This window comes from Sturnira hondurensis, unplaced genomic scaffold (genome assembly GCF_014824575.4).
Source record: "Sturnira hondurensis isolate 20B ecotype Veracruz unplaced genomic scaffold, ASM1482457v3 Scaffold0001872, whole genome shotgun sequence".
NCBI lineage: Eukaryota > Metazoa > Chordata > Mammalia > Chiroptera > Phyllostomidae > Sturnira > Sturnira hondurensis.
Genome location: NW_028074503.1, coordinates 41,143,239 through 41,156,842, shown reverse-complemented (window position 1 = coordinate 41,156,842; position 13,604 = coordinate 41,143,239). Strand labels below are relative to the sequence as shown.

Genomic DNA, 13,604 nt, shown 5'->3' with positions numbered 1-13,604 from the left:
ACGGTGGCCCAGCTGGCCTGTCCCTGCAGAGCCCTACTGAGCACGGGTGTGCCGGCTGCCCCGATGCTGGCCAGTCCCCTGGGGCACTCAGCCCCATCCTGGGGGGGGGCCAGCGAGAGGTTGGGGGTACTTGGAACGAGAGGGCCATTTGGGCTCTGCGTGCAGGGGTGCTCCTTGCATGCGGCGGGGGCCCAGGTAGAGGGCCCCACACTCTGCATGGCCAGACTCCCTGTGAACAGACAAGCCCCTTCCTGGCCCCCAAGTCCCTATGCCCTGAGTAGGGTGCCTGTGTTGCCTGAGAGAACCAGCAGGAACATTCTAAAGGAGGCCGCTCCCTGGCCTGCCGCCCCCTCCCCAGCTCAGGCATCCACCTGGGACCCTGCCAAAAGGCAGGAGGGGCGGTGGTGGGCAGGGGCCCTGCTTCTGTGGGCCTCTGAGTGGTGCGGGATCCCCTGTGGCTGGGTCTTTGGCAGAAGTCACGGCTCAGCTCAATGATTGGTGGGTTCCATCCCCCCCCAAGGAGAAAAGGCTCCTGCCTCAGTGACAACAGGCTTCCAGTAGCTGAAGGCCCAGGGCCCCTTCCCCAATCTCCTCCCTGAACCCCCTCCAGGCCTGGAGCTCCAGGGAGGTGTCCCCACAGGAGACGAGGGTCCCCGAGGATATGGTGCAGTCCCCTGGCAGCTGAAAGGGTGGTGCGTTTCAGGGGACACCTGTGAGGAGGTGACCCAGGGAGATCCCTGCAGGACAGGGCCAGTGGAGGAGGCCAGAGGTCAGGGCTGCACCCCCAAAAGGAACTGGGGGTCTGTGAGCATCCATGTGATACCTCTGTGCCTATTGTTTGGCAGGGATGTGGACTTCTGCAGAGTCGGGTGCCCAGGGAAGGCCGTCCTCCTGAGGGCATAGCCCACCCGGGTGACATGGCAAGAGGGACTGTCCCCTTCCCCTGGGAACTGCCCCCCAGACACCTCCTCCAGGGCTGCACGCCAGTGCACCCCACCCCCACCCTCACCTCTGCTCCAACGACCTCCAGGCTGAAGAGCAGGGAAGAGCAGGCTGAGGCCTGGGGCAGTGTGGCCTTCTGGTATCTCTACAGGCTGGGATGTCCTGGGACTTATCAGCCAAGGAGCCAGAACTTCCAAGGGAATCGAGGAAGGACAGGCTGGGTGCCTTCTCCGGAACCTGCCCAAAGCGCAGGACAGCTTTCGACACCACCTCCAGGAGGGAACCAGCCTAGGCCTAGTTCTGCTGCCCGGCTCCTCACAGCATGCATGCGGGCTGGATACGGCCAACTAGAGGGAGGCCCCTTTGGGCGCTAGGAGCTGCTGCACCCAAGGGCAGTCCCTGTCCCTCTGCGTGGTGGGAGGCAAGGACCGAGATTCTGTTTCTAGCTGGAGAAGAGCAGCCTCCACTGACGGCCACTGGCCTCCAGCCACGGCCACCTCTGGGTGCAGCCAGGGTCCCCACCTGGGTCAGGCCGGCCCCGCGCGTGCCCACTCACTGTCTGCAGAGTCCCCGGCCTCGCAGGCGCCATCGGGACCCTGCGAGCTGTCCTCGGTGGCACAAGCAGAGCGTGTGCTGTCCTCGCGCAGGGACGGCTCGGGGCTGGCGGCCCGCTGCTGCTGCTCCTTGAGCTCGGAGTAAGAGCGCGAGAAGGTGTGGAAGATGGAGGTGACGGGGAAGGCCATGAGCAGGATGCCGCTGAGGATGCTGCTCAGTGCCACCACCTGCCCGGGCACGCTGCGCGGCACCATGTCCCCGTAGCCCACGGTGGTCATGGAGATGACGGCCCACCAGTAGCTGGCCGGCACGCTGGAGAAGTCGCGGCCTGCGCCCAGCTCACGCTCAGCCAGGTGCACGAGCGGCGCGAACAGGGCCATGGCAACGCAGAGGAAGAGGAGCAGCAGCCCAAACTCGCGCGCACAGCGACGCACTGTCAGGCCCAGAGAGCGCAGCCCGAGCGAGTGGCGCGCCAGGCGCATCACGTAGAGCACGCGCAGCGCACGCAGCAGCCGCAGCACCAGCCCCGCCCGCTCCAGCAGTTTGTTGCCACCCGCGCCCGTGCCTGCCCGTGTCGCGCCGCCTGCTGCCAGGCCCACGAGCAGTGACACGTAGAAGGGCAGGATGGCTAGGATGTCGATGATGTTGAGCGGCGTCCGCAGGAAGGCACACTTGCTCTCGGCCTGCAGTGAGCGCAGCAGGAACTCGAAGGAGAACCAGGCGACACACACCGTCTCCAGCACGAAGAGGTTGCGGCATTTGCGGGAGCACTCGCCCTGGGGAGAAGAGGGGCACGTGTTGGGAGCTGGGAGATCCGGGCCCTTGCTTCCCCAGGGTGGGGGATGTCACACTGGGGCGGGGGGCCCTGACTCTCGACCCCAGCCCATGCAAGCGTGCCACTGCAGGAGCTCCGGGGTATCCACAAAAAATGCCCGATTCCTGTAAAAAAGATCCATTTGGAGATGAGGTTTCTACAGGAGCTCAGCTGACCTGTTCCCCAGCAAATATGAAAAGCATTTAAAAAACAGGCAGAGCTTTTGGAAATGGTCCTAAGGGTGAGCAGCAAACGCAACATCCGGGCAAGACCATCTATGAAAATCTGTAAAGGCAGGGGGTCTGCTGTGGGACCGTAGCCTCCCTTCCTGACTGGAGGCGCGGTAGCCAAGGGTCCCCCAGGAGAGAGGCTTCGGCTTCCGGGCCAGACCCAGGCCAAAGGGTGGGGACAAGTGGCTCAGTGGAGGCTGGGTGCTGCGTCGCGGGCCCTCCTTGGGCTGGAGGTGAGGCCACTGGAGGCCCCACCAGGGCCACGTGGTCTTCTGTGCCTTGCAAGGCCCTGCACCTGGCTCAGGTCCCTCTGGGCACCTGATCCTCAGGTGTGAGAACAGATCCTCACACCTGACCAGCTGCCTGAGGCCTCTCAGCAGGTGCTTCGTGGGGATGGGGGACCGCAGTGACCTTCTGCCACCCAGAGTCAGCAGCTCAAGACCCACCTGATGCCTCAAATGGAGATCAGGTCAGGGGTCAGCAGTCAGCTTTTCAACACCTTGGAACTCAAGCACACAGAGGCTGCGGGGCCCCACAGGGCTGCTCCCCAAGTCCTGCCTCGTCTCTTCATGCCAGACATTGACGTATATCACTGGTCTACCAGGAATCGGGCAAACAGGGCCCCTGCAAACTCCCGAGGACCAGTGCTCAGGGCTGGGTTACGTGTGCGTTGAGTGGAGCTCCCCATTAACGAGTTTTCGGAGCCTCACACCGTGGCCACTATGCTAGTCATGGTCCCCTGGGTGGGCTCGGAAACTCTGGCCATGGACTAGCTTCCCTGGGGGGCTCCTGGACACGAGGTGGTACCCTGGCTTCTGACCCTCAGCACCACTCCAGACCCTCCTGGGCCAGACAGAGGGCTGGCAGCCCCTGTGGGAGGTGCGCTGGGCCTCCCGCCCCACAGCCGGCATCGCCCCTGAATAAGAGCCCCGCTGCGCTGTGGCTCTTGGTTGCCTTTGAGCTCAGCCTGGGAGACAGCCTGGAGGAAGGGTCTCTGTGGCCATGGCCCTGGGGACCGGTGTCCCCCTGGACCTGTGCCTGTGCCCACACCCAGTGGAGCTCACAGCTTATTGCTTCTAGGGCTCAGGCAGGTTTGGTTCCAGAAGTTTCTGATGCCCGTTTGTTGCCTGAAGGTGGTGAGGTCTCGTCAATGTTCAGGGCTGCCTGGGCCAGTGGCAATGCTGAGTCTGGTCCTGGGCCTCATGGGGCCGCAGGTGTGGGCTCTGAGCCCCCACGTTGAGCCTGGGGGACACCAGGAGGGGTCTGACTTTGCCGTGCCCCCTGTCCAGCTGGGTTTAAGCTCCCAGAGGTCAGAGGGTGTCTCAGGACAGAGCAGGAGGGCCTTTCTGCTGGACCAGTCCTGTCACTGGATTTGGGGGAAACCCAGGTCCATGAGTTTTTAGTCAAGACACAGCTGGGGCCTGTGGGGACTGGGACAGAGCTGGTCCGAAACCTATGCTCCACTCCAAGGAAGGGAGGAGGAGGGGAGCCCACACCCTGGGGGCAGTGGGGGCTGACAGGAGATGGGTGGAGGTCAGGCACAACACCAGGTCAGGGCAGTGACGCATCCACCGGGCCTCCGCCTGAGCAGAAGGAGCCTGATGACCTCAGCCCAGGGAATGTGGGGGTGCCGTGATCCGTGAACCACAGCCCCAGACACACCCCCCGCAATGCCCCTCGTCTGGCCCCCATGTCCTGGCACAGGCACCCAGCCAGGTGCAGTGTGAGCCCCAAACCAGCGTGTTTGGGGAAAGGATGCTGCAGTCCCTGAGGCCCTGTGGGGGCTGGTCCAGGAAGGACCCCTGCCCTTGAAGGAGGAGCTACCCCGGTGCCAACCTGCAGCCAGATTCACCCTGGTGGATTCTGGAGGAGACAGGCCTGTGGGAGCCCTGATACCCCTCCCCCACCTCTCCTTAAGGACCAGCTGTGCAGGTCAATTGTAGGGAGCTATTTCTGGAACTTTTAACCCAGAAAACAGACCTTGATTTATCATAGTTTGACACATCTGGCCTATTTGGCCAAAATTGGGTCAGAAATAAATCTCCCTTCATCTGGCTCGCCGGGCTTTGACGCCCCGCTCCCCCAACTAGGCAAGTCTGGCTTTTGCTTGTGTTTCGAAGATGTCCACAGCTTTCATGAGTCCAGTCTCCGGCCGGACGCCTGTACGTATTCATCAAGGCCTGTGCGCCAGGTGTGGCTGCCCCCGTGGCCCCACCCAGCCCAGCTGGGCGCCTCTGAAACTTCGCCTACCCGGCCAGCTGCACAGCACCATCTCTGCTCCCAGGCTCCCATCAGACTGACCACCAGGGTGGACAGGGCGTCCTGCTGACAGCTGCCCAGCTGGCTGCTCCTGGGGGCCAGAGGGTTCCGGTTCCTTTTCAAATGTGTTTTCTTTCCAGGGCCATAACTGGGCCTCCTCCAGTGACTCGTGGCTCAAGAACTAAAGCCAGCTGCCCCCAGGGGAGCAGCTCAAGGACAGGTGAACTTTGAGCTAATTACAGGTCCACTTATGGTCCGTGGGGAGGGATGTGCGTGTGTACCTGGCCCCCACGTGGGCAGCGTCATTCGCTACCACAAAACCCAACCAAACACAAGATGGCTCGGAATGTGCCATGCCCTCAAGCTGTGGGACCCAGCTGCAGGTGGGCTGGAGGGGCCAGCAGAGTCCTGGAGGGGCCGTCCACGCCCAGCCAAGGAGGTGCAGGCACAGGCCGGCCTGGGATGGTGACAGCAGTCCAAGGTAGCTTTGGGAAAAGCAGCATTTTGGAAACCACTGTTCGGAGGCACAGCCTCCACACATGGTGTCCAATTGGCACTGTTTTTATTTTCTAGTAAAAATAAATGAGCCCTGGCTGGTGTAGCTCAGTGGATTGAGCGCGGGCCTGCAAACCACACGATCGCAGTTCGATTCCCAGTCAGGGCACATGCCTGGGTTGCAGGCCAGTTCCCAGCAGGGGACGCATGAGAGGCAACCATACATTGACATTTCTCTCCTTCCCTTTCCCTCTAAAGATAAATAAAAATAAATTATTTAAAAAATAAATAAATAAAAATAAATGAAAGCTTGGGGCGAGCCTTGTCAGTAACGGAGGCCTTGGGGCAGTCAGTGGCTGACTCTTGGGAGAGGCCTGGCCCTGGTGCATGCCCACCCTGGCCTTGTTCTCATTTCAGAGCATCAAAAACTCAGCAGCATGAGCCCTGCCAAGCACACGGCTGGTTCCAGTAAAGCAGGAGGTAGAGGCAGCCAGTGGGAATTCCTCTCCATGAGCCAGTGATCGGGGAGGGTCTGGCGGAGCCCCTGCCGTAGCTGGGCTGCAGGTCCTGGCTGAGGTCCATCCAGGACCCTGAGGCTCCCAGGCTCTCCTGCTCTCTGTCCCCAAAGTGTCCACATCCCTTTGCTGCCTGCATTTTCTGGACAATGAGGCCCTCATCTCCATCAGTCTGCCACGGGCGCTGTTTGACCGGCCAAACAGACCAGTGGGTGATGGTCCACAGGAGCCGTGCAGACAGAGCCTGCAGACAGCACTGGGCTTGTGGGCCTGTGGGCTTGACGGCTCTCCCTGACTGCGCGCCGAGGGGCGTTTAGCCTCCCCAAGTGCCCAGAGGAAAATACTTCACTCATTTCACTGACTACGAATTTATAGTTCGACTTTTTTTCTTCTGTCAGCATCTACCCCAGGCTTCGTGCCCTGACCCTGTGTCGGGCCACACGCTCCCCCGACAGACCCCTCCTGCCACCACAAGGTGCATGCAGCAGCTGCGTGGGGACCTGCTGCCCTCGTCCTAGGCCCCCCACCCTGGCTCAGGTCCGTGCACAGCCGTGGGGGTGGTGCTGGCGCCTTAGTCACAGGAAGTGTGCACACTGTGGTCTCCCGTGCAGAAGGTCAGGGGGCTCAGGGCCCCTTTTGGAGACGTGTCGTCAGAGATGCTGTTTTACCTCCTTGCCCACACTTTCCTGCTCCCTTGTGGTCCGCGGGCAGGGCCTGGGCAGTGGGCGTTCTGTGAGCTGCCTGTGGGAGTGTGACCGGCGCCTTGGCTGTTCAGGGACCGCAGGACTCAGGCCTGGTGTTGGACCCTCGGGATCCATTGGGGAGGCAGCGGGGAGGGCCCTGCAGAGCCTGGGCCGAGCCTTCTGGGCACTCTGTCCGGCAGGGCTGCCCCTTCATCCCAGGGCCACAGGGGCTGTGCTCAGACTCGGGGAGCTGCCTGAGGCCCAAGGCCCCAGGAGGGAGTGCGAGGGGGTGACGCTGCTGCTCCGAGAATCACCAAGACTTGGGAACAGCCGAGACGTCACTCGAGGGCCCTTCCAGACAGTGAAGATCTGCTTCGTGATAAACAGAAATGGCTGTCCAGCCATGAAAAGTCCTGGAGGGACCCGATGTGCACTCTCCTCAGTGACAGAGTCAGTCTGCAAAGACAACGTCCTGTGTTACATTCCAAGTATGTGACCTTCTGGAAAAGGCCGAACCGTGGATTCAGGAGGCAGACCCCTGTGTGGCAGGGCTGGGGGTGGGCAGGAGGCGTGTCCGTGGGACACCGTGGTGGCTGGCGCCGACATTTCCCACGGTCTGGCCCCCAGCAGCGACCCAGCAGCTGGCCACAGGTGGGGGTGACGGTGACGCCTCGGTGCAGGCCTGTCACTGCCCCACAGGTCCCTCCTGGAGGCTGCGGTGGAGTGCGGGTCGACAGACCTGGGAAATCTCAACACCTTTCTCCCAGTCCTGTTGAGAGCCTAAAACTGCTCCCCCAAAATAAAAAAGCCTTAAAAAAAATCTCGTAGCTTCTGTTCCAGGCATCTGAGCACAGGTCATTGTTTTCCAGATAAGCACAAATCCAAAACTCAAATCCCCTATTTTTTGGCTGCCAAATTTGTGCAGAAAATAGACGGAAAAAAGTCCCGAGGTTTATGTTTATCCCTTGGCAAAGCTGGCTGTTGCTGGTGGCTTAGAGCCACAGCAGGGTCTCGGTGAAGACAGCCAGTGGCTGCTCCGATGTGGGCGCTGATGGTCTACCAGGCCCGGGATGGGATTCTGGGCGGGGTGGGAGGGCCTGACCTCATGGGAGGGGCTGATGTCTGGAGGAAGGGTGCCTCAGCTACACACTTACATCCGACCCCTGGCAGCCTGAGAGACGGGTGTGGAGTCGGGGCCTGAGCCTGGGCACCCGGCTGCCGACGAGGGCAGGCCACGGCTCGGGGCGGCCGCTGTGTTTTGCTGACTCGGGGCTTAGAGGTTCGCTCACACAGGGTGGCTGTAACAGGTCAGGGCAGAGTGGGCCGCTTGACCAGCACACACTCAGTTCTCTCGGTTCGGGGAGTCCTGGATCCTGGGACCGCAGACTTGGGGTCTGGCAGGGCTGCTTCCTGCTTCCCAGACGGTCATCTGCTCCATGTGTCCTCACGTGGCAGGGGCGCCCGTGGGAGACTTGAGATCCCACTCACAGGGGCTGCTGCTTGGTGACCACACCTCCTTCCAAAGTCCCCACCTCCTGGTGCTATTGCATTGAGGGTTCAGTTTCAACTGAGAAATTTGGGGGACACGACGTTCAGCCCACTGCACCTGCTCTTTCCTAAGAAATGGGTTCTTAGCTCAGAAGCCCCCACTGGCCAGGGCCTGGGCCCGAGTCTCTGCTTCCCCGCCTGTGTTCAGGACGTGGGGGTGGGGGCGGGACAGTCTTTATGCCACGGCTCCATGGAGGCCCCGTGACAGGTCCTCCTGGATCCTGAAGTGCGATTTGTCCTCCCTCGGGGCCCCACCTCATGGGGACAGGACTTTCCACCTGAGCCGGACACACGGATCACGGGGGCCGGACAGTCAGGCAGATGTGACTCTGGGTCTATCCATGAGGGAGCTTCTGAGTGAGACTGTCGCTCAAGTCGCTGGGCCCCCCGTGAAGCCAGTGGTCCTGAGGGTATGGGGTAGGCCTGGTCCAAGCAGTCGGAGGCCTGCACGGAACAGAAGGGCTGACGTCCACCGAGCAGGGGCCTGTAGCCTGCGTTCAAGGCCGGGGAAGCCTTCCTGTCGGCCCTTCCTGGGTCTCCAGCTGGCCGACCCCGAGCCTTGGGGAGGCTCAGCCTCTGTCACAGTGGGGCCAGCGCTTTGTGAGATGTGCACACACAGGGTGGGCTAACAGTTTTTTGTGTGGAAAATGAACAGTGAATAAAGACAAAGTAATGAACTGTCTCCTGTCCGCACAACTGCAAACCTGATTTTGCCCCCCTGTGCACGCATCTCCTGTTGGCTCCATTCTCTGGAATCCAGCTAGGGCCTCCAGGACTCAGTGGGTGCCGCTCAACCTGTGCCCTTGGGCGGCAGAAATGGTGTCACTGGCTTCCCGCGCCATTGCCAAACATCTTCAGTGAATGTGACCACTGCAATCCCGGTTGTGAAATCTATAACTAATTAGGTGGGTCTCGATTGAATCACATGAGCCAAAAGGAAAAACATCGACTCCCAGAGCCAGACACCAGCGGCAGGGAAGAGGGCGTGGCGGCTTCCCTGCAGCGTGGCCCCACCCCGAGGGTCTGCCAGACCACCCTGGTCCCCACAGGCCGGCAAACAGCCTGCCTCACCCTCTGCTGGGCCCTGAGGTGCTCAGCACCCTCTTCAAGCAGCGCCCTGGCCGACACTGCACAGTGGAACCCCAGAGCCATTTGCTGGGACACCAGCTTCTGGCCCCACCCTTTGCCGGCCCTGCAGGCCTCTTCTCCAGGTCCTGTGCACCTTCCACCACAGCCTACACCCGGCCATGACCTTGACCCCTCCGGCTATGGAGAGAGTGCTGGGCCTCAGTGACCATGCTGTTGTCAACATCCTTCACTCCAGACACACTATCTCGGATATTCGGAAGGTTATCCCACAGGAACTCGGGTGCTCGGTCACACCTGGAGGCTCGAAGGTGCCTCTGTGGAGAAGCCCGGCCCTGAGCGGGGTAGGCAGAGCCGTGAAGGCTGAAGACCCACCAGAGATGCCATAGGGGCAGCAGAAAGTGGGGGTCTTGACATGCCCTCTGGCTTGGGGCTCCCATAGTGACAAGGGCGGGGGGCCCTTGCTGTCCGAGAGCCAGAGCAGCCCCTTCTGCTGAGCCTGGTCCTGCTCAGAGACAGGTGACAGACCACCACCTTCTGCTCTGAGTTCCCCCCCACGCCCTCCCCGCACATGGCACCAGAACATCTACCTGCCTACTGACTCCAACCTGGGACGCAGGTGACAAGAGCCCTCAGGTGTCACTGCTGCTGTGACTGCTTCTCCCCAGAATCACTGCAAAGCAAGGCTCCCACCAGGTGCGCGTGGATCTTGTGGAGCAGAGGGTGCATTTTGGGATCAGAAAATTCAGAATTTTTTGTGGATGCTTAGGGTTGTGGTGCTGCTACCCCCAGGCAACAGGGGACTATCGAACAAGTCACCCTGAGGCCTGGGTCTGGGGACCTGTAAACCTTTCCTTCCTCAAAAGCCATGGCTGCTGCGTGGATGGTCCCGCCGTGGACTGGCGCTGGGAGGCGAAGACTGTCTCGGAGGGGCCGTGTGGGCCACAGGCGTGGGCCCTGCAGGTCTGGCAGGTGGAGGCCTGGGGTCCCATGCAGCTGGGGATGCGCAGGTGAGGTGCGGATGGGGTGGGTGGCCTTGCCCCCCTCTCTCTGGGCTGAGGGGTGCCCTGGGTGCTGCAGAAAGGAAAAACATCCTGTTCCAATGGAGATGCTCTGCTGAGAGCTGTTGGGGCCCCAGGGCCTCAGGGCGAGAGCTTCGCTCAAGGACGATGTGGAACTGAGTGTCCAAGTGTCTTCTGGGCGCTGTTCCTGAGCCCTCCCGTCATGGCTGGACGGCTGACAGGTCTTCACTCTGCAAACATTCCCGCTTCTCCCCAAGGAAGCCACAGTTCTGTCCCGGAAGCTCCGGTGTCCTAGTGCCGTGACTCTGCTGCGGTTTCCTCACCTTCAGAGCCTCTCCCACAGGCAGGGGGACCCTGTGTGGAGGAAGGGAGGTCCCCCGTCTGCCCCGTGAGCATGGAGCAGGGAGTGGGGGCGCAGGGGCGCCCCGGAGTGTCAGAGTAGCAGGCGCTCTCTGTGGCTGGGGGACACGTCAACAGCATAGGGACCCAGACGGGGGCCTGAAGGACAGGTGGAAGGAACGGCTCCCTCACAGGTTGTGTGGCTGGGGGTGGCTCTTGAGGCCTGGGGGACATCCATGCCCTGGTCCCCTGACCTGTGGCTGTGTCACCTCCCAGGCAGGAGGGCCCTGCAGGTGGGATGAAGGTAAGGACCCTGAGCCAGGGGGTCCTCAGCTACAGGGGCCCAGTGCAGTCAAGGTCTTCATGTGCGGGAGGTCAGAGGGTCAGAGGCAGGATGGAGAAGGACCAGGGTGCCCACCTGGAGAACAGAGGAGGGGCATGACGACAAGACAGAAGGGCGCAGAGGACCCTCCCTGGAGCCTTTGCAGAAACCAGCCTACCGATGCCAGCACCTCAGCTCCCAGCCCCGGATTCACGTGGACGACCCAGGAGAGCCAAGCACAGGCAGGGTCACCCTCCTCACCCCGGTCTGCAGTTGTCTGGGGGGGCCAGGCCCGCCTCAGGGTGGGCAAGGTCTCTTCCTAGGCAGCCCCTGGGCCCCCCAGTGAGGGCCCTCGGCGCCTGTGACTGGCTATGCAAGCTGCTTTCCAGGACAGGGAGCGGAGGACGACAAGGACACACAGACATGGTTGCCCTAAGGGTTCCATGAGGCGGCTCAGCCACCACTGGCTGAAGCAGCCCTGCTGCCTTCCCTCCCAGACCCTCCTCTAAGTGGCTTTGGTTCCGCACACTATGTAGCGTGGTCCCTGCTCTGACAACCGGAACACTGTGGGCGTCTTTTCAGCAGCAGAACCCGACAGTAGGGCCTGGTTCGCACAGCCGGAAGGGGCCCGGGGAGCGGATGTGCGAACCCCGAAGGGTGCCAAGCCCAGCTCCTGCAGTTCACCTTCAAATTTCACCTACAGGGTGGCCACGCTCGAGGCCAGGCCAGCTGGTGGGTCCAGGGGCACGTGGCCCGTCCCTCCAGCTCCTCACTGCAAGCTGCGCAGACTCGCCAGATTGCCGGGTGAGCTCTGCCGCAACCCCCAGCCCCGGGGCCCTGCCTGAGGGAGGGCTCCCTGGAGCCAGCACCAGCTCCCGCAGTGCGATGGCCCCTCACCCCGTCCCTGACTCCATCAGGAAGCACGGGGCCATGTTCGCAGGGCAACACTCAGCAACAGCCTTCAAGCCCTCAGAGTGCCCTCTTCTCGCTGGACAGCACAAACCCCAGGACTCCCTGACCGTGTTCTGGGCACATAGCTGCTGGCTCGAGAGTGACATTCCCTGGACAATCCTGTGCTGGCATTCCCACAGGATGGGGGCGGGGGCGGCGCGGGGGCGGGGGTGGATGGGAAGCCCACCCTGTGCTCAGAACAACGCCCCCTTCTGGACAAAGCCAGCACCTGGGTCGCCTGAGGCACACTCCTGGCTATCACGCCTTCAAAGAAGTGGAGGCCACACTTTCTGGGTGCAGGATGCGCAAGTCTTCAGGACACTAGGTATTTCAGCCCCTTGCCAACCAAGCGTCCAGGGCCTGTGGCGGGGGCGGTTCTGGGAGGGGCCTGCTGCCCTGACAGCCTGGCTGAGCTCTGGACGTCGCTATAATCCTAGCATCTCCTGTGAGCGCACATCCCTGCAGCAATGGCAGCCTGCGGGGTGGGGGGCGCCCAGGGCGCATTAAGCAGCACACCAAGGGGGCCCAGCGCTTGTAGTTGCGCCACCAGCGACAGAAGGTTTCTGAGACCCCACTTAGGAGGGGGTTCCCTAAACCTGGCTGCCTCCAGGCCCAGGACCCAGACCCAGGCCCGGGCCCCAGCCCGCTGGCTGCACCCTGTGCCAGTCCACCCTAGCCCAGCCCTAGCTCCCAAACCAGCCCCAGCCCGCGCTCACCCGCTCCTCCTCCGCGCGGATGTCCGGCATGGTGCTCAGGCAGAGGCCGACTGCTGTGACAGCCACGAAGGCCACGGACACGCAGGCGAAGAGCTTGCCGGCCAGCCCCGAGTGCGGGTTGTCCACCATGTCGCGCAGGCACCGTCGGCCGCGCGCCAGCCGCCCGTGGGACCCCAGGGTGCAGCTGGGACTTCCCGGCGCTGTGCGCTCCGCGGGTCTCGACCCCGTGCGCGCCTCGGCAGCCTCCTCCTCCCGGCGGCGCAGGCGGCGCAGGCAGCAGCGCTCCAGCCGCGCTTCGTCGATGCCCCAGTAGGCCAGCTCATCGCGGAAGGCCAGGGCGCACGGGCCGCGCAGCAGCCGCAGCTTGTCGGCGCGCAGCAGCGCCACGATGGCGCGGAACGCGCACGGGCTGCGGTCGAAGAAGAACTCGTCGCGGTTCACGTCGTAGTCGTCACACACGCGCAGCAGCTCCTCGTGGCCACGGCAGGTGCGCAGACGCTCGAGGCGTGCGAGGGGACAGCGGGCCAGCGCGGCCCAGGCCAGGCGCACCCTGCAGCCACCAACATTGATGATGACGTGCCGCGCGTGGGCCCGGCTGCTGCCGCCTTGGGGCTCCGTGGGCCCGGGGAGCAGGGCCATGGCCCCATGCGCGGCGCTGTGGTCAGGAGGCTGGGCCTGTGAAAGGAACGGAGAGAGTGCCTTAGGCTGGGGGATTCCCAGGGCCTGGGGACCCAGTGGAACCAAGGACTCCCTTCTGCCTGCCCTCTCACCTTCCCTCTGGCACTCCTCCCGTCTGCAGGTGATCCAAATGGCGACCCCCAAAGAGAGCCAAATGGTGACCCCAGCCTTTCTCCTAGACCCTGGCTAAGTGGTGGCCTGCCTCAGTTTATCTCCTAGAGACTAGCTAACCAGGTGGGGAAGGAAGCCTGCCCTGCAGAGGTTGCATCTGGAAACCTGGGCCAGGGGCCAGACACCAGTCTGTTACCTGATGGTCACCCAGTAAATGTCAAAGGGGAAAAGGACGTTTTAGCCTCAGGGACTTTATCATCCTTGCCTGGGGACCAAGGTCTGGCTCCTCCCATTCCATGTCCCCACGGGCCTACGTCATGGATCTTAGACCAGGCTGG

General features: G+C 62.5%; 1 protein-coding gene across 1 annotated transcript; it reads right to left on the bottom strand.

Annotated features, from left to right (window-relative positions):
• Window positions 1-977: 977 nt before the first annotated feature.
• On the bottom strand, window positions 978-13,148 carry KCNG2 (potassium voltage-gated channel modifier subfamily G member 2). The gene is given in 3 exon segments (XM_037036147.1): window positions 978-2,273; window positions 12,478-13,095; window positions 13,098-13,148. Coding segments are annotated over 3 exon segments (1,449 nt in total). The 5' UTR covers window positions 13,125-13,148; the 3' UTR covers window positions 978-1,469.
• Between the last annotated feature and the right edge of the window lie 456 nt (window positions 13,149-13,604).